Source organism: Bos grunniens, chromosome 25 (assembly GCF_055505025.1).
Source record: "Bos grunniens cultivar Pamir isolate PY7600 chromosome 25, Bosgru_T2T1.0, whole genome shotgun sequence".
Taxonomy (NCBI): Eukaryota; Metazoa; Chordata; class Mammalia; order Artiodactyla; family Bovidae; genus Bos; species Bos grunniens.
The window spans coordinates 16,447,176-16,465,820 of record NC_141189.1 but is presented as its reverse complement, the minus strand read 5'-3'; the positions used below and the strand labels follow the sequence as shown (position 1 = coordinate 16,465,820).

General features: G+C 48.2%; 2 protein-coding genes across 5 annotated transcripts; one reads left to right on the top strand and one right to left on the bottom strand.

Annotated features, from left to right (window-relative positions):
- Window positions 1-27: 27 nt before the first annotated feature.
- KCTD13 (potassium channel tetramerization domain containing 13) lies at window positions 28-13,315 on the top strand. Of its 4 annotated transcripts, XM_086375012.1 has the most exons (7): window positions 38-468; window positions 973-1,078; window positions 1,967-2,136; window positions 9,614-9,703; window positions 9,793-9,845; window positions 10,513-10,708; window positions 12,539-13,315. In XM_086375012.1, exons 2-7 carry the CDS (start codon window positions 1,051-1,053, stop codon window positions 12,773-12,775), a joined length of 774 nt encoding a protein of 257 aa, XP_086231138.1. In that variant the 5' UTR covers window positions 38-468; window positions 973-1,050; the 3' UTR covers window positions 12,776-13,315. The 4 variants fall into 4 exon arrangements, 3 of the variants coding, with proteins under 3 accessions (XP_086231137.1, XP_086231139.1, XP_086231138.1); XR_015154564.1 differs by lacking the exon at window positions 973-1,078 and having other exon boundaries at window positions 28-468; window positions 9,793-9,860; XM_086375011.1 differs by lacking the exon at window positions 973-1,078 and having other exon boundaries at window positions 28-468.
- Window positions 12,986-17,255, bottom strand: ASPHD1 (aspartate beta-hydroxylase domain containing 1). Its single transcript, XM_086375034.1, has 3 exons — window positions 16,167-17,255; window positions 14,245-14,358; window positions 12,986-13,705 (listed from the first exon to the last, which is right to left on the bottom strand). The coding sequence occupies exons 1-3, from the start codon at window positions 17,044-17,046 to the stop codon at window positions 13,596-13,598; spliced, it is 1,104 nt and encodes a 367-aa protein (XP_086231160.1). The 5' UTR covers window positions 17,047-17,255; the 3' UTR covers window positions 12,986-13,595.
- Window positions 17,256-18,645: the final 1,390 nt, after the last annotated feature.

The window sequence follows — 18,645 nt, the reverse complement described above, 5'->3', positions numbered from 1 at the left end:
CAAGCCACGCGAAGTCGGGGGCGGGGCCTTGACGCGCCTGCGCAGGTGCTCGCCCGGCTTCCGGAGGTACCGGCGCGATGGGACAGAAGGCCAGTGTCGCTGAGTAGCGGCGGCGTAGGGGCGTGCGGGCCAGCGGTCCGGTCCGAGGGCTCAGATCTCGGTCTCTGGAGCGGCCAGGGAGCGCGAAGAGAACCTAGGGTCGCTGCCCGCCGCCACTACCAGGCATGTCCGCCGAGGCCTCGGGCCCGGCGGCGGCCGAGGCGCCGTCCCTGGAGGTCGCTAAGCCCTCGGATCTGGAGCCTGGCTCCGCCGCCTACGGTCTCAAGCCACTGACCACGAACAGCAAGTACGTGAAGCTGAACGTGGGCGGCTCGTTGCACTACACCACGCTGCGCACCCTCACCGGACAGGACACCAGGCTCAAGGCCATGTTCAGCGGCCGCGCGGAGGTGCTCACGGACGCCGGAGGTACGCGGGCTGCCCTTGCTTACTTTCCTGCATCCTCCAGATCCCGCCTCCCTTTCGCCTAGTCTGTCGTCGCCCAGTCTTCTCATGCCCCTTTTCTCCTACCGTCCAGTCAGCTCGTTCTCACCTCCTCCGGCGCCCACATCCCATCTCATCTCCCCTTTCTCATTCATTATCTCCCTCCTCCCCCGGTCTTTACCCCCAGCAGTAGTAACCAACATTCATGGACCACCCGCCACCCCCCGCCCCTCCAGCTACTCTGCCAGGCGCAGTGGTAAGTGATTAAACATGTCAGCTGAGAATGTTCATTGCTGCGTCCCACCGACCCCTTCACCCCTCAGCTCAAAAGACTTGGGAACCCGCCATGCTGGCAACAACATCCTTCCAGGCAATTTTCATCAGTTTCTTCCACTTGCCGAGCCTTTTATTCCGCTCTCTTCCTCAGCGCTGCCAACAACCATCCCGGAGTGTTAGAGGATTTTGTCTGTCTCTGTTCCCCTAACGCAGGTCCCTGTACAGTCTAGGAATCTATCTATACAGACTGTAGAAGGAAGGGGCTGCTTTTGCTTTGCCAGGGACGCCAGAATGGAGAGTGGACAGTTCTCCTCACCAGGTGAACCTTACCCTCTGGAAGTGTTGCATTCAGCTCCGTCCCCCATATGCCGAAGGGGAACTTTAAAGTTTGATGGGGAGAGGGGGAGGTGATTCAGAAGGGGTTACGAATTATGAAGGCCGGCAAATAAAAATTGGGGAGGTATCGCTCAGCCTTCATATGCCTAAAGGTGAATAATTTTTTTATTGAATAAATATTTGTAAAATGCCAGTTAGTGTTAGAAATGCATTGGAGAAAGAAATGGCAACCCACTCCAGTGTTCTTGCCTGGAGAATCCCAGGGACGGGGGAGCCTGGTGGGCTGCCGTCTATGGGGTCGCACAGAGTCGGACACGACTGAAGCGACTTAGCAGTAGCAGTGTTATAAATAGTTTGGTAAACAAATCTGGTAAGATAAGTCTTTCAGAGTTTTGCTTTTTTCCTATGTGTGTGTGGGGCGGGTGGCGGGTAGGGGGAGAATAAACAAACATACAAAAACGAGAGCAAAGCGTGTGATTTCAGATAGTAGTAAGTTCTATGAAGTTTATAAAGTAGTGAACTGGTGGGTGCGGTAGACATTCTTAATAGGGTGGTCAGAGTTAGCACAAGAGGTTAGGGGTTTATTGATAAGGTTATCTGTAGGTACTTGCTCATGATGAAAACCTCAGTGTAGACCATACTTGGGAGGGAATTAATTCTCTGTGGCTGGATGTGTTTAAAAAATAAATAAATAAAAGGCCCATGGGAGAACTCACTGGAGATGTTTTAAAGGGATTTTCATGGATATGGCAGAGGCCTGAGACAGATTAGTATTCAGATTTGTGGCTTTGGAATCCTTTTTTAATAAATATAGTCGTTCTGTGGCCTTCAGCAAAGCCATCCTTTCTCCTGCCTCTCCCCACCCCACCAGGCTGGGTGCTGATTGACCGGAGCGGCCGCCATTTTGGTACAATCCTCAACTACCTGCGGGACGGGTCTGTGCCTCTGCCTGAAAGCACCAGAGAACTGGGGGAGCTGCTGGGCGAAGCCCGCCACTACCTGGTGCAGGGACTGATTGAGGACTGCCAACTGGCACTGCAGGTGAGCACCCCTTCCGCACCTCCTGAGTCCCACCCTGATGCCTATGTGCCTGGGAGAGCTGCCCAAACAGTTAGCTGTTAAGATATTAAAGAAAAAAGGAAATATGGCGCCGTGACTGGAATGTTGCCTCTGGCCTGACTCTGGCCGTGACCCCAGCGATTTCGGGGGTCCTCTGCGTTTCTGCTATCCCACCACCACCTCATGCCAAGACTGCTGCTCTGGTTGAATGACTTCTTTCTCTGCTTCTTGCTGTTTCTACCAGCCAGTCCAACTGTTACACTGACAGTGTAACACGGAATAATGATCCTTAAACACAACCCCAATTTATTCTCTCCTTTGCTCAGCAATCCCAAGTAATGCCCTTGTCCCACTAAGTTAAAAAAAAAAAATTCTAAATTTAAATTGTAATGTAATGACCTCCATGATCTGGTCCTAACCTGGGAGGCAGCATTCCATCACGTTCATGGCTTTAAATAACTTTTTTTTCTAGCAATGAAATACTGAAGAAGCAGCCCTTCCTGATAAAACAGGGATGGGGGTGCCAGAGCCCCATCTGCTGGGCTTCTCTTCTGGGGATCTCTTAGAATTCTGAGGAAAAGAGGTTGGAAAGGACAGCCAGGAGATATGGGTTAATGTCACCTCCCCCACTGCTGACTGAGTGACCTTGAGTGGGTCAATTCCTACCTCTGGCATTCTGTTCTCATGTTCCAGAAGATAGGGAAATGAGGAAAATACGTGCGATGTAGTGAGTTTCACAGAAAGTCTTTTATTCTGTTCTATTTTTACAATGTTAAAAGTGTCCTTTCTTTTATGATATAATATTAATAGCTTATAAGAGTTTCTTTTTTGATGCCCTTTATATATTAAAAAGTGGCAGCTATGAACAACTTTCTGTTGTCTTGGGGAATACTTATTGGTCCTTGAAATCCAAAAATATAAAATTCCTTTGGGCAATAGCTGTGTTTGTTTTTCAAGTTTTTTGACTGCATCTCATAGAGAAAATGCATTTTTTATATTCATCTTTATATAACCGAGGGCTTCCCAGGTGGCTCAGCTGGTAAAGAATCCGCCTGCAATCCAGGAGACCTGGATTCGATCCCTGAGTTGGGAAGATCCCCTGGAGAAGGGAAAGGCTACCCACTCCAGTATTCTGGCCTGGAGAATTCCATGGACTATATAGTCCATGAGGTCACAAAGAGTCAGACATGACTGAGTGATTTTCACTCACTTATATAACTGAAGTGAGAATTCTATAAAATGATACTTTTAGTGAAATACACTCTGATATATTATGCTTTCTTTCTTTCTAATGCTATTTTGGACCCATTAAATTTATTTCATGGCCCATTATGGGTTACCACTTGCAGTTGAAAAAACATTAAACTAGATGATTTTGGAAGTGCATTCCTATTTGGTAGCTTTACATGTATCTAATGTTATCTCATATCCACTGTGGATAGGGTCTGTTACCTCCTTGTATATTTGTTTGACATAAAAAGAAACATGAGGGAAGCTGGGGATACATCCAGGGTCAAAGAACTGTTTAAGCAGCAGAGCTCCAAGTCAACCCCAGTTTATCTGACTCCCAAGTACAGTACTTTTTCTTCTGTGCTCCAGCTGCCTTCTTTCAAAGTTTTCTCAAGGCTGTTCCCATCCCCAACCCACTCAGCTAGAATATGTGTGTGTGTGTGGAGGTTTGGGGTTTTGTTTTTAAGATTCAGGTACAGAGTAGTGAGTTCATCATACTTCTCAGTGTGCACTTAAACATCTTTAGTCTCTGCAAATCTTTTCACTTTTCATTTTTCTTTCATTCTCGATCCCCTGCCCACTTCCCTTGCCCTCATAGGTACCCCTCCACTTCTAACGTTTTAATATGTTTGCTTGGATTATGTTTGTACCCTTGAAAAACTATAAAGTGTTGCTTTGTATACATAAACATTTTAAATTTCCATAAATGGCTTTGAGCTATGGATTGTGTGTTCTTTTTCTTAATTCAGCACTTTTTCCAAGTTTCGTTCATGCTGCTGTACATACATTTAGTTCTTTGCTTCTAACTGCTGCATGGGAATCTGATGTGCATTCGTAATATTTTGTTTATACATTCCCCTGAGGTTGGAGACCTATATTGCCTCCTGCTTCCTGTCCCCACAAACAATGCCACAATGAGCATCTTTGTTCCTGTGCCCTCGTGGGTCCTGGACCAATGTTTCACATGATTGTGGCTGGGATTGGAATTGCTGGGCCACAGGACACATACAGATGAATTTCAGCAAGTATCATCTGATTACTCTCCCGAATGGCTGTAGCACTTTATATTGTTGATGAGCAGTGCATAAGGAATCTCATTTCTGCATATCTTCAACAACTCATGGCATCACCCAGCATTCTAATTTTGCCCATCTGATTGGTATAGAGTGATCTAATTTTAATATGTATGTTTCTAGTTACTAAGTAGATTTAGCATCTTTTCATATATTCACTAACGTTTTTGGTTTCCCCTTCTGTGAGTTGCCAAGTCATATTCTTTACCAAATTTTCTATTGAATTTGCTTTTTCTTGTTGCTTTGCTGGAGATTCTTACATAGTTTAGTTCCTAGAGAGAATTAAGCCCTATTATTCTAGGGCATATGCTTTACATAATAAATTAACTTCTCCTGTGCATATAGAATGGTACTATTTATCTGACATTTTCAGAAGAGTTGAGAAAATAGTTACTCAGATTATTTGCTGGGTTTTGATATTCAATAAGGAACCCCAGTTGAGAAAGTCTGTTTCAGATAATAATTTCTAGTCAGTTTTAGATGCTGCCAGTCATTTCACTTAGAATGTCATCTATCTGTGACATCTGTTGTCGAACAGAAATTGTTGATTTTTAAAATTACACGTAACCATTTATTATTTTTAAAGCATATATAAGTATTGTAGAAATTTAGAAAACACAGATAATCAAAAAAATAAAAGCACCAAGTATTCTTCCGGGTCTTTTCCTGTGTGAGTGTGTTTGTCAAAATATGATTATGGTGTATGTGCTGCTTTGTAATCTGTTTTTTTTTTTGTTTGTTAATAATTGCCATCTTTCCATGTCAGTGAAATTTTATCTAACATCAAGGGAATATACAAATTTCTCCATTTGTTCCAGAAATGTCTGTCATAGCTGGTTCACGTCTAAACCAGTCCAGTCTAGATCCTTGCATTACATCTGGTTATTATGTTATTTTCCCAACCCAAAGCAGTTCTTTTTATCTCATAATACTGACCACCAGTTGTCCTGCACAATGACCTACTTTCCAAATCTGCCAGATTTGCTTTGTTAACCCTCATCCTATCTTGAGTTTCTCTAAACTAGATGGTAGATTCAAAGGCTTGATATGAAAAATTTTGATTAGAAATATTTTAAGTAATGTTGCATATTTCATACTGTGCTATATAAAGACCTGTAGTATTGTTAGTATGGCCCATCATTATTGATGCTCCGAATTGGCCACTAGATTCAGGTGGTGGTGGTTTGATCCTTCATTGTAGTTCCATTCCTTTGTTGCCAACTATAAAGTAATTCAGGTACTTTATGAATGGAAGTTATCTGTCAACCACACAATTGTTAATTCTCACCAGAATCAGTAATTTCATTAGTGTTGTAGAGTAATTATAATTCATTCAACATTACTTGGAATTATTTATAAAATCATGCTTTTCATTGTCAACTGGAGAGACTCTTGAATTTAATATATTCAAATTCCTCTTTTTTTTTCCCCCACAAGATCCTTTTTTGTTTAAGTTTATTCTGTATTTTTTATTAGCTTTATAGTTTTATCTTTTGTATATGGAATTCACTGTAGTAATGTGAATTATGAAGGGATTTAACTTTTTTGTCCTCCATGGAGGGGACAGTGCCATCTGCTACACAATCTGTGGTAGCCAGTGTCCAAGAGAGCCACCAGCAATTTTTTTTTGCCTCTTGCTTTTATTCAGGTTCTTGTTCAGTCCCTTCCCACACTGGGTAGAGCTGACCTATGTAACCAGTAGGAGATTGCAGAGGTGATAGTGTGTGACTTCTAAAGCCAGGTCATAAAAGACATAGCAGCTTCTGCCTCTCGGATCACTCACTGTGGGGAAGCCAGATGCCTTGTGAGCATACTCAAGCAGCCCTAGGGAGACATCCACTTGGTGAGGAACTGAAGCCTCCTGCTCATGGCCAGCACAAACTCTCAGCCAAATGGGTGAACTATCCCAGAATTGGATCCTCTAGGCCCATTTAAGTTTTTAGAGAACTACAACCCTGGTCAACAATGGACTCAAACTTTACAAGAGACCCTGGGCCAGGACTACCTAACTAAGCCAAGCTCAAGTTCCTGACCCACAGAAACTGTGTGAGATAATCAATGTTTATTGTTGTAAGCGGCTAAGTTTGTACTAATTTATTACCTAGTAACAGATAACAGATTGTGGTATCTGGAATGCAATTCTGCCAAAACAAAACCTAAAATGTGGGAGTGGCTTTAGAACTGCAGAGTGGGCAGAAGTTGGAAGGACTTTGAGAAGAGTATTAAGAAAAGCCTAAAAAGCTTTAGAGTATTCATAGAAGTCTGATGATCTTTGAGGAGGCTGCAGTGTGGAATGTGTTTCCTGGAAAGTGGTGGAAAGGGTATCCTTGTTATGTAGTGGCAGAAGTAGCAACACTGTCTCTGATAGGAATATATTAATAGAAAGTAGAAAACATACCTAATGAACTGGGTGATCTAGCAAAGAAATTTCCAGACAGAATGTTAGGTGCCACAGGTTTCTTGTTGCTTATACTAAAAACAAAAGAAGAGAGGGTACGCAGAAGGAAATTGAACACAAAGGAGCCAGTAATTTGGGGCGGGAGTTGGGAGGGAGGGGTGGCGCTTGAACATTTCCAGCCTTTCAAATAACAGCTGATGTTAAAATTAACAAATGGCTTCCAGGCAAAGAAAAAATACAGGGCGTTCTCAATATGATATGGTCTAAAGATGAAGCTGAGGATGCGATTGTAAAATCCTTTGTTAAGACCTCAGAATATCCAAGAAGATGCCTCAGAATGATTCAGTCAAAGGATAGCTCTTCTAAGAAGCTTAAAGCTATTGTCAGGCAGCAGTATCAGCATAAGCTCAAAGTAGAGAAGAGCTCATCTCACAAAGTTCTGTGGGTGTGGTTTCTGTCTAATGAACTGAACCCTGGACTCACAGTTCAGTTCAGTCACTCAGTCGTGTCTGACTCTTTGTGACCCCATGGACTGCAGCACGCCAGGCTTCCCTATCCATCACCAACTCCTGGAGCTTGCTCAAATTCATGTCCATCAAGTTGGTGATGCCATCTGGTCATCTCATCCTCTGTTGTCCCCTTCTCCTCCTGCCTTTAATCTTTCCCAGCATCAGGGTCTTTTCCAATGAGTCACAAGACACCCATTAAGTTTTTAAGGGAATTACATTGGCAGAAACACTGCCAGCTTAGACTTAAAGAGACAGAGACAATACAAGAGGAAAAGAAACCTTTGGACCTGCAAAAGTTATACGGGCAAAAAGCAGGCTAAAGAAACTATAGAGCTGCACTGAAATGATCACAACATTGTTAATCGCCTAACTCCAATATACAAGAAAAAGTTAAAAAAAAAAATTAACAAACTATGGACTGCAAACATGGATTGTCTTTAATGGAAAAAGAAGGATGATGGCTCAGGTCAGAGCCAAGAGCCATAAAGAAGAATCACCAACTTCTGTGCATCAGCGCTGTAATGGAATGGGACTTTGGGGGAATCTTAGGAAGAAGTGGTGAGTATGTTTTGCATATGGGAGGGATTTGAATCTATGGGGGCCAAAAGGTGGATTGTGGAGTCATCCTCCAAGGCAATCCTTAGCATTATTCCCTAGCATTCATTCCCTGGTGGTGTTCCGTTCCACATTGAATAGGGCTAACAAAACTAGATCATAAAAGACTGTGAGGAGATTTCTCTGGTGGCCCAGTGGTTAAGAATCTGCCTTGGAATGCAGGGAACAGGTTCAATCCCTGGTCAGGGAACTAAGATCCCACATGCTGCAGGGCAACTACTGAACCCAAGGGCCACAGCTCCTGAGCCTGTGTGCCAGAATGAAAGATCCCACGTGCTGCAACTAAGACCAATGCAGCCAGATAAATAAATATTTTTTAAAAAAAGGCCTCTACTTTGCTCTCCCTCGGATTATTTGCTCTGGAGAAGCCAGCAACCATATCGTGAGGACACTCAAGTAACCCATCACAGAGGTCCAAATGACAGGGATCAAATATTTCCTGCTAATAGCCAGCATGAACTTGCCAGTCATATGAACAAGCTTTCTCAAAAACGAATCCTCCAGATGAAGACAGCCACAGATTATTGCAACCCCAGCTGACTTCCTGTAACCTCATGAGAGACCCCATGCCAAAAGCATTCAGCTAAGCCATTCCTGAATTCCTGACCCACAGAAATGGATAATAATATTTGTTGTTGATTTATGCTTTTTGATTTTGGAGCAGTCTGTTACACAGCAGTAACTAATACACACTTGCCCTCACTGATCTGTGATGTTCTCTCTGTAAATGTCAGTCTTCATTTTATATATAGATAGGTATCTATCAGTCTGTTTCCAAGTTCTCTATTGTATTTCATTGTTTTTGTTTCCACACAAGACCTACACTGTTTTCATTGTTGTGGCTTTGTAAGATATTTTAATATCTGGGAGGGTCAATCTCCTCTTTCTTGACTCTTTTAAAAAATTGACCTAAGTAATAGTAGAATTGTTCTTCCATGTTAATTTTAGTAAAAGTCTTAGGTGTTTCTAAAAAAGAAATTCTGGAATTTGTATTAGAATCGCACATCTAGTTTTTAGGTTGGGGGAGGTGAGAGGGGTTTTGGCATGAGGATTCTCAAAGGCAGAGAAGAGGAAAGAAACCTCTGTGTCTGGCTCTAATTCTCCCTCCAGCCTCCCACCCAGCCCAGCTCATTGATTCACCAGATACTTATTGAGCATCTGCTGTATACTAGGTACTTATTCTCTAGAAAGAGACTATGAGCAAATATACCAAAAAATGAGAAAATGTGAGGACCTGAGTGCCATGAAGAAAGTGAATGGAGAGTGTGAAAAGGAAGTAGTAGAGGTGGCTACTTAGCCAGGGAGCCCAGGGAGGAGGCCTGGTACCCTCCTAGGGGCACTAATTGCATTGATATCTGAATGGCATGAAGGGGCCAGCCATGCAGACAACTGAGTGCTGGCCTTTGCTGGCAGTGGCAGCAGCAAAGGGCCCAGGGGACACAAGCTGGGTGCAGAAAGGAACAGCTCAGCCAGCAGGCAGGGGAGAGTGGCAGAGCCGAGATCAGAGAGTTCACACGTGGACCACTGAGGAGTCTGGATTTTTTTTCCCAGAGGCAACAAGCAGTGTTGGAAGGCTCTTAGGGGAGCGAGTGACCTTTGGTTGTGCTGTTAATCACCTTCCGCTTCTTCTCCAGCAAAAAAGGGAGAACGTGTCCCCGCTGTGCCTCATCCCCATGGTGACATCTCCCCGGGAGGAGCAGCAGCTCCTGGCCAGCACCTCCAAGGTGAGGCCCCTGAGCCCTGTAGGGTGGAGGCTGGGCGCCTGTCCCAGCAGCCTGACCCCCACCCTTCTCCACCCTCTTTCCCCCAACAGCCCGTGGTGAAGCTCCTGCACAACCGCAGTAACAACAAGTACTCCTACACCAGGTGACCCCCTTGGAGGTGGGGAAGTGCAGTGGGTGGAACCCTGGGCTCAGCATAACCCATGGGGAGGGTTATGGCCACACAGGGGGTGTGGAAAGAATCCTGCCTGGATGCAAATTCCAGCTTTGCCACTTACCCCCTGGGGACTTTGGAGAGGTCATTTTCACTTGTGAGCTTCAGGTTTTGGGTTGGGGTTTTTTTTTCTGAGCTTCAGTTTTATCAGTAAACTGGGGTCCCAATGAGGATTAGCATTTCCTAAGTGCTTGCTTTATAAGAGGCATGGCTCTAAGCACTTTACATATATTTACTCACATGAACCTCACAGTCGTTGGAAGTAGTTATTGTTGTGATCTCCATTTTACAGATGAGGCAACTGAGGGAGCAAGAGGTGAAGTAATTTGCTCAGTGTCACTCAGTTAAAAGGGGCTGGAGCGAGGATGTCTGGTGAGGCCACTTGCCTCCAGAACCTGCACGGGTAGATCCCTCTGTTGTGCTGGAACTTGATGAACAAATGCTGCTTCCTTTCCAAGGCCTGCTGGGCAACAACCTCCTAGGCAGGACTAGAGTGCCGGGTCTCAGTGCCCCTAAAGCTGGGGTAAGGGGGGTGGGTTGCAGAACAGAGGGAAGGAAGCCTGTCGTGCTGAGGCCTCCTGGCCACCCTGGTCCTCAGCACTTCAGACGACAACCTACTTAAGAACATCGAGCTGTTTGACAAACTGGCCCTGCGCTTCCACGGGCGGCTGCTTTTCCTCAAGGATGTTCTGGGGGACGAGATCTGCTGCTGGTCTTTCTACGGGCAGGGCCGCAAAATCGCCGAGGTGTGCTGCACCTCCATTGTCTATGCCACAGAGAAGAAGCAGACCAAGGTCAGATGGGGTTTCGGGGCCTGGTCAGGGAGGGCTGTGGCGGTGGGCAGGATCAGCACCCTGGACAGAGGCAACTCATCCAGTCAGGCCTGGGAATTCCATCAGTGGGAGTCAGGAGCTGGAGTTTCAAGTTCTGGGGGTCTTAGCTCTGTAACCTTGGGCAAGTCATCTTAACTTTCTGTGGGTCTCTGCTTTAGCTGTGAAAGGAGGGTGTGGGATTACAATGGGATTCTTAATGTAGGCCAATTGAGTTTCAAGACTATCTTGAAAGAATATGTGGTTTGGGGTTTTGTGTGTGCATTTTTCTGTGTAGAAGGACCGTACCTGTCATTAGACTCTCAGAAGGATCTAATGACCCAGAGTAGGTTCTTAAAACTTCAAGTATTTGGAACAAACTGAGATCGTAGGCCTTGAGTTATTACTGATGATTGTTATGGCATCCATCATCAGAGACTTTCTAAGCACTGCAAGAGGCTTGAAACCAGGGTAAATGAGATGCTGAGTAAAGAACAAGCCCTCTGTCATGGCATCTGTCCCTGAAGATCTTACCACCCTGGTCCCTCTGACCTTGACAAGAAGGGTGTGCCTCAGATACACAGGAGATCTTGGAAGTCTCTAAGCACCCAGTGCTATTTCACACCTCACTGCCTTTGCACACACCATTCGCTCTTAGGATTATGTTTCCTCATTCCTGTCTACTTGTGAACTTGTGCTTAATCTTTAAGACCTAAGCCAAACATCACTTTCTTTGGGACAACTTAGTCCAAGAATTTTCAAGACAACCACCCCAGAAAAGTTGATCCTACCCCCCTCACAGCTAAACACAGCATTGATTGTACTCTGCTGGGGATGGGGCTGTGGAGGGTGTTTACTTCAGCAGCAAGGGGTTAGCTTCTTGAGAGCAGAGCTGAATCTTTTTTCCCCTGTCTCTCTAGCACTAGCCAGGCTTTTATCACACTACAGAAGCTAGGAAACATTTATTGAATGCATGAATGAATGAATAGCCCAATTTCCAAGTAGCTTCCTCTGTAGTTGGGAAGACAGGAAGATAAACAGTAATGAGATTGCAGCTCATTAAAGTTTTGTTGTTTATATCCCTCCAAGTCACACAAAGGGAACCCTTAACTACCTCTTCATCCCTTTCTACTCTTCTTCACTCTGCCTTATTGCTTTGGCCTTGCTGCTGATCTAAAGATACACTAAGCACACTCCTGCCCCAGAATTCTTAGACTTGCTGTTCTCTTCTCAGACTGATCTTTCTCTAGTTCTCCGTCTGGTTCCTTCCCTCCCTTCCTTTGGCTGTTGGTCAAATGTCACCTCAGTGAGGCCTTCTCTGAGCTCTGTCTTTAAAGTTGTAACATTCCTCCCCTTTTCCTGCTATAACTTTTCCATAATACTTATCATCATCTGACACTTTATATCTTATTACATGTATGTCTGGGTCCTCATCCTAGAGTGTAAACTTCCCGTGGACAGGAAGTTTGCCTGTTTTATTCACGGCTATATTCCCCAGTGCCTCGAATAATGCCTGGTACTGTGCAGTCACTCAGTAAATATTTGTCAAATGAAAAAAAAACAAACCAAGAGACCTAGCAACAAAGGACAAAGCAAATAACTCTGCCTGACTTCAGAGCTGGACTTCACAGCACAAGCGTGACTTTGCTGAGTACAGACATTGCAAAGAGGACAGTCCAGGCTCAAGGAACCTGTGACTGTGGAGGCCAGGCGACTGCACAAGCTAGGAGGCCTGCCAATGCAGGAGCAGCCTGGGGGAGGGGATGGCTGTATAGTCAGGCCAGGAGGGAGCTGGGGGTTGCTGGCCTTTTGCAGGTGGAATTCCCAGAGGCCCGGATCTTTGAGGAGACCCTGAACATCCTGATCTACGAGACTCCCCGAGGCCCAGACCCAGCCCTCCTGGAGGCCACAGGGGGTGCAGCTGGAGGTGGTGGAGCCAGCCGAGGGGAGGATGAGGAGAACCGAGAGCACCGTGTCCGCAGGATCCACGTCCGGCGCCACATCACGCATGATGAGCGTCCTCACGGCCAACAGATTGTCTTCAAGGACTGAATTTTACCCTGAATTTTCCTCTAGCCACTGGGACCCGAGTCCCTCTCTCTTTTCCTCCTCCCCTTCCCAGATCTTTGCCCCGGCTTTGCTGGCCAAGTCGTGGGTCTCCCTTCCGTCCCTTCATCACATGGTACAGTTCACTTTGGCCCTTTTCCATCCATTCCCACCTCATTGCTAACCACACAGTACATTCCAGCCCCTCCCCTCAGAGGCCTTCAGAAGGCCTACGTTCGTTCCTTCATCCCCATCCTTGTCCTGCCCTCTCCCCTCACCAGCCAGTTTAGAAGGATTTAGAATTCCCTTTCTCTTTTTTTAGTACATCTACACGCCAAAGTGTCAAGCCACCGTGATAACACCCACCGCGTTCTGAGCCGCCTCCTCACCGTTGCACAGGGTTGTTTGCTCCCTCCTCCTCCCCGCCACCCTCCCTACTTCCTTAATACTAGGCTGACCTGGGCCTGCACCGGCTCAGCATCTTCCCAATTTGTTTCATATTATTTATTATTTTAATTTTCTATTAAATTATTGGAATAAAGTCGAGTTGAGGGTCTGCTGCTGGCTCCCAGGGAGATGGCTTGTTTAGGGAGACACCTGGATGGGAGAAGACACAGACCCTTGCCCCCAGCCTTTCCCTGGGCTGCCAGCTGGGAAGAAAGTAGTCAGGAGAGCATTTAAAATCTGTATTTCAGTGTTCCCTGGCCAGTTCCCACCCTCAGCCCCACCCCATCCCCTGCAGTGGAGAGGTGGTCCTGGCTACCACTCAAGCCATCCCTGAGTGCAGCCTCTCTCCAGCCCAGATGTTTGAAAGAAGCATTTTCCTTCAAGGGTCTGGTGCGAAGACAAAGTCAAGGGCCTGGCGTTCGGCCCCAGCCACGTTGGGATGCCAGAGGTCCACGATGAACACCACTCGAGGCCCATCTTCGGGAGAGCCTAGGGCACGTGGGGGTGGAGAGAGCAGAGCAGCTGACATTAAGTACTTACAGGCCAGAGCACTTATCAAATACTCAGGCAGACACTATGCATATAAGTGCCAGACACTGTTCTGATCCCTTACGTGTATTAGCTCTTAATCATCAAAACAAACTAGGAGATAGTACCATAAGCATTCCCATTTTATACACAGTAACTGAGGCACAAAGAGGTTAAGTAACTTGCCTGAGGTCACACTGCTAGTAAGTGCCAGAGGGAGGACAGGAACCCAGGGGTTCAGGTCGAGGGTCTGGTGCCACGAACCACTTGGGTGTGCACCTACATTAGCTTATTTAATCCTTACAGTCACCTGACAAAGAAGGGGGTTGCCCTGTTTTCCAAGTGATTGGAGAAATCATGTGACTTATTCAAGGTCATGCAACTGGGAAATAGTGGTGTAGGACAGGAAGCCAGCTGGGTCCAATTCTGCAGCCTCTATAGTCTAATCCCCTTCACTCTTCAGTCCCTCATCCCTCCTGGCAGAATGGGAGCCCCATTACCATTATGAGCCACTGTGTACAGGAAGGAGTCATCCACCAGAAGACAGTGTCCCTCAGCCCAGCACTGGGGCTCGCCCCCGACCACCAGCTCACAAGCAGGGGGAATCTTCAGGCCTGTATAAAGAGATGCAGACCTCCAAATTCCTGCCTCCGTTGAAGAGGCCCACCCCCTTGAGTCAAAAAGCAGAATCTGAGAATTTTACACACCAGGTTCTATGGTTTTATGACCACCTGATGCAAAGAGCTGACTCACTGGAAAAGAGCCTGATGCTGGGAAAGATTAAAGGCAAAAGGAGAAGGGGGTAGCAGAGGATGAGATGGTTAAATAGCATCACTGGCTCAATGGACATGAATTTGAGCAATCTCTGGGAGATAGTGAAAGACAGGGGAGCCTGGCAGGCTGCAGTCCGTGGAGTCGCAAAGAGTCGGACACGACTTAGCGACTGGACAAGGCAACAACAAATGGTGTTCCCCTAGCTCTCTAGAAGGTGACCTGTGTAAGATTACAATACAGTGGTGGATGGGAGGAAATGCTAGGAGATGGGAAACAGTGCAAAGCACAATCAGTTCTGTTTCAGAGAAAAGGGAAGGGTTTCTAAAGGAACCAGCCTCCCTTCTTGGGTTCCTGTCAGTTTAACTCAAGAACCCTCTCTTGTGTTAGGTCCTCTCTCCCTAAAAAGTATAAAGCAAAGGGCTCCATCCTGCCGAGGACCACACAGTGGGGTGCAGAAAACTGAGGAGCCAACTTAAATAATGGGGATTAGGGGGACATCCCAGAGGAGGTGTGACATTTCAAAGTATGAATTGTGAAGGCTAATTAGGAGTTTCCCAGGAGGTGATAAAGGGGGAAAGGCATCCTAGGTTAAGAGCATGCATGTGGCATCTGCCAGGACCAGCCAGAAGGCCTTCATAATTTAGGACGTGGTAGAAGGGAAGGGAAAGAAGGGAACAGGTGGGAGAAGAGAGAAAAGAGCTGAACTTGATCCAGGCTCTTCAAAGCCAGTGTGCTTTAAAGTACAGAACACATTCAACTGGTAGCACAGGAGATGACTGTAGGCAAAACGAGGTCATAACATTAAATAACTTATCAATCAGAAAATGAGGGATTGTTTTTCTCCTCATTTTCTTTCAATCTTTAAAACATTGAAAAGAAAATCTGTTTGATGCTACCATAACTTTAGCACCCCTACTAACATTGCTGCTTTTTATTTTTTTATTTTGGACTGCACCATGTGGCTTGTGGGGTCGTAGTTCCTCTACCAGGGATTGAACCCAGGCCCTGGTGGCTCAGTGGTAGAGCTGCTGCCTGCCAATGCAGGAGACATGGGTTTTACCCCTGGGTCAGAAAGATTCCCTGGAGAAGGCAATGGCAACACACTCCAGTATTCTTGCCTGGGAAATCCCATTGACAGAAGAGCCTGGCAGGCTACAGTCCACGAGGTCGCAAAAGAGTCAGACATAACTTAGCAACATTTACAACCACTAGACTGCCGGGGAATTCCCAACATTGCTCCTTTTTAAAGGAGGAGAATGTAGGCTTCAGTCTCAGACTAGAATATTTTGCTAGAAGTTTTCAAGCTTTTTTTTTTTTAAGTTTAAACTTGTCTTATGAATAACTTCTATTTAGGGCAAGTAATACTGATCATCATTGTTCTACACAGATGCCTTCTAATAAGTAAAACAAAACAGGGGGAGTCAATATGAAGAAACAGGACAGGTGGTAAATGACTATGGGAACCTTGTGAAGATGGTTTTCTGATCATTGAAACTCAGGAAATGCTGCTGTGGGCAATAGGGAGTCACGGAAGATTTCTGAGAAGGCACAATCAGAATCACAGTGTAGAAAGCTATGATGGCAAGGAGAGAGTCTGGAGGGGAAATCGTGGAGGCAAGGAGGTGGTCTATAAGCAGCATCCACTTACCCAGATGACATCTGACGCGGGCATTGGTGGGCCCACAGCGGCCCTCAAGCCGGGCGCCAGGCAGGAGGACGGAGAAGCCAGCATTGCCGAAGGTGTTAGCACTCATAAAGCTTCGCAGCCCCCTCAGTGCCCGATAGGCCCCCGGGCACCGGCGGCAGTTGCTGGGTTGGCAGCGGCCTGCTTGGTATAGCAGGAGCTGGTAGCACCCAGGGGCCAGGGGTGGGGACCAGCCCCGAGGTGGAGGAGTCGTCCCTGAGAAGTCCCAGCTCACAGCCCCAAAGTCCCGCAGGATAGCAGGGAAGCTGCTCTCCAGGAGCTCCACATCATGCCTCTGGGCCTCCCGGGGCACGAAGGGGGCAGAGGGCAGGTCTGGCAGGAAAAGCAGGCCTGGGCGCTGGATGCCCAGGACCCCTGGCCCTCCCCCCGGGCTGGGGCCACCCTGAGCTGCCCGCCTCACCCTACCCATCCCTGCCCAAGAGTAGCGCCTGGCATAGGCGCGAAGGCGACGGCTCATTAGGCCTTCCGTTCTGGGTCCTTCTCCGGACTCTCCAGAGCGGCCTGGACTTGGCCTGCCCGCTTCAGAGCACCCTCCAGGCCTACCACCAACAGCCCCAGCCCGACTTCCAGTCCCCAGGGCCTGCATGTCTTGGGAGCCCAGGCGGTAGCAATACCAGAGGAAAAGGGAAGTGAGGGCTCCAAGGAGCAGGGTAAGGGCAGAAGAGGCCAGAGGCAATGGCCATGCAGGCATGATGGGCAGGGAGGCCCTGGCTAAGAGACCTGGGGCATCCTCCAGACCCCAGTTCCCCTGTCCCCCCAGTTCTCCACCGGTTCCCTCCATGGCGGCTCCCTGGCTACCCCCTGCGCTGCTTCCTCGCCACATTCCTACTCTTGATTCTCTGTCCTGAGATCCTGTTGCCACCGTGTACCTCCTCCTTTCTCCCTCCCTTCATGTACCTCTAACCCTTCTTTTCTCTCCTTCTACCTCTCTCTCTCTCTTCTACTTCTTTCTCCTTCCAACTCTCCTCTTTCTATTTTGCCTCTTTCCTCCTTTCTCCTTCCGGCAGTTTCCTCTTTCCGGTCAGTCTCTCCTTTCTCCCCTTCTCCGTTCCTCTCTCCTCCTCCACCACCACCCCGCCCCCACCCCCAGCCCCACCTCTTTTCGCTCTCTCTTTTCCTCCCTATCCCCGCTTTCCTTCCAGCTTCCCCAGACAGCACTTCCTACCCTACTTGGACCCGCAGCCCCGGGAAAGGAACGCAGTCAGCCGTCCTCTGCAGCGACTTCTCTCTCCTTCCTCCCCCTTTTCTCCTGCCTGCCCTCGCTTCTCATTCGACCCGACCCACGGCTTCTCTCTCTCTCCCGCTACCCCCTCCCCACCTCTCTCCTACTCGCTCCTTTCTTGGCTCCCACTCACCCTGACGTCACCCCTCCCCACAGTCCTCTCAGCTTGGCGACCCCCGCCCTCGCCCAGTGGCAACCGCAACTCAGCCGGGTTGGGGTCGGGGGGCTGAGGGGGGTCCGTCTCCGGATTTGCCTCCCCCGGCCCCTACGGGCCGCCACGTGGGGCGCCGGGGGCACAGCGCCAACCTCCAGTGCCCTGCAATGCGAAAAGAAAGGGCGGGGCCTGAGAGGGGTGTGGCAAGCTAGGGGGCGGGGCGAGGGCGAGGACTGACTGACAAGGCGGGCGCTCGCGGACTGCGGACAGGGATGCTGCGGCCTGTCGGTGGGTCAGCCGATCCCCAGACCAGTCGGCCTGTGACTCCACCTCCCCCTTCGCCTTCACGAGAGCCAGCCCCCGGCGGGAGCCAGATTGATACTGAAGGTGGCCGCAGCCAATCGCCCGCCGCGCCGCGGGCCAGGCCAGCTTGGGCGGGGCCGAGAAGAGCTGTCCTTTCTGGTGGTGCTGAAAAGGGCGCTCCGGAGGCCTCGAGTGAGGAGGTCAGGAGAAAAAAAACAAATCAAAGTTGAAGCCGCCAGACAGCTGGCTGGGGTCCTGTTGTACGTTAGAAGGGGAGGGTCTCCCCTCCCCAAGTCCCACCCTGTCACCCCTTAGACTTCTCACAAACGTAGGAACCTGTCATTCTCCTGGAGGAAGGGAAAGCCCATTCCACATGAGCTCCTCTGAAAGGGTCTGGAAGTAAGCCGGGGGCATACTGGGAGGCTGAGCAAGCGCGAATCCAGCTACGCTGCCCCCCTGGGCACACCAGGAAGAGAAGATTCAGCTTTCAAATATGCTGGAATGGTTGGGGGAGGGGGTATAATTACTGCTGGGACCAGAGTTTCCTTCGCTTCCCCTAGGGGCCGCGGGAGTGAGGATTACGACCCTGGCTCGTGTGGTCCCTCCTTCCTCCATCTGCACTTCCTCCTCCTCCCTCCCCCCACCGCCCCCAAATAAATCCCAGGCCCCTCCCTTCGCCCGTCCCCAGGATCTGACGTGGGCTCGACACCTTTCTCAGCTTCTCTCTCCCGCAGCTCCAGTGC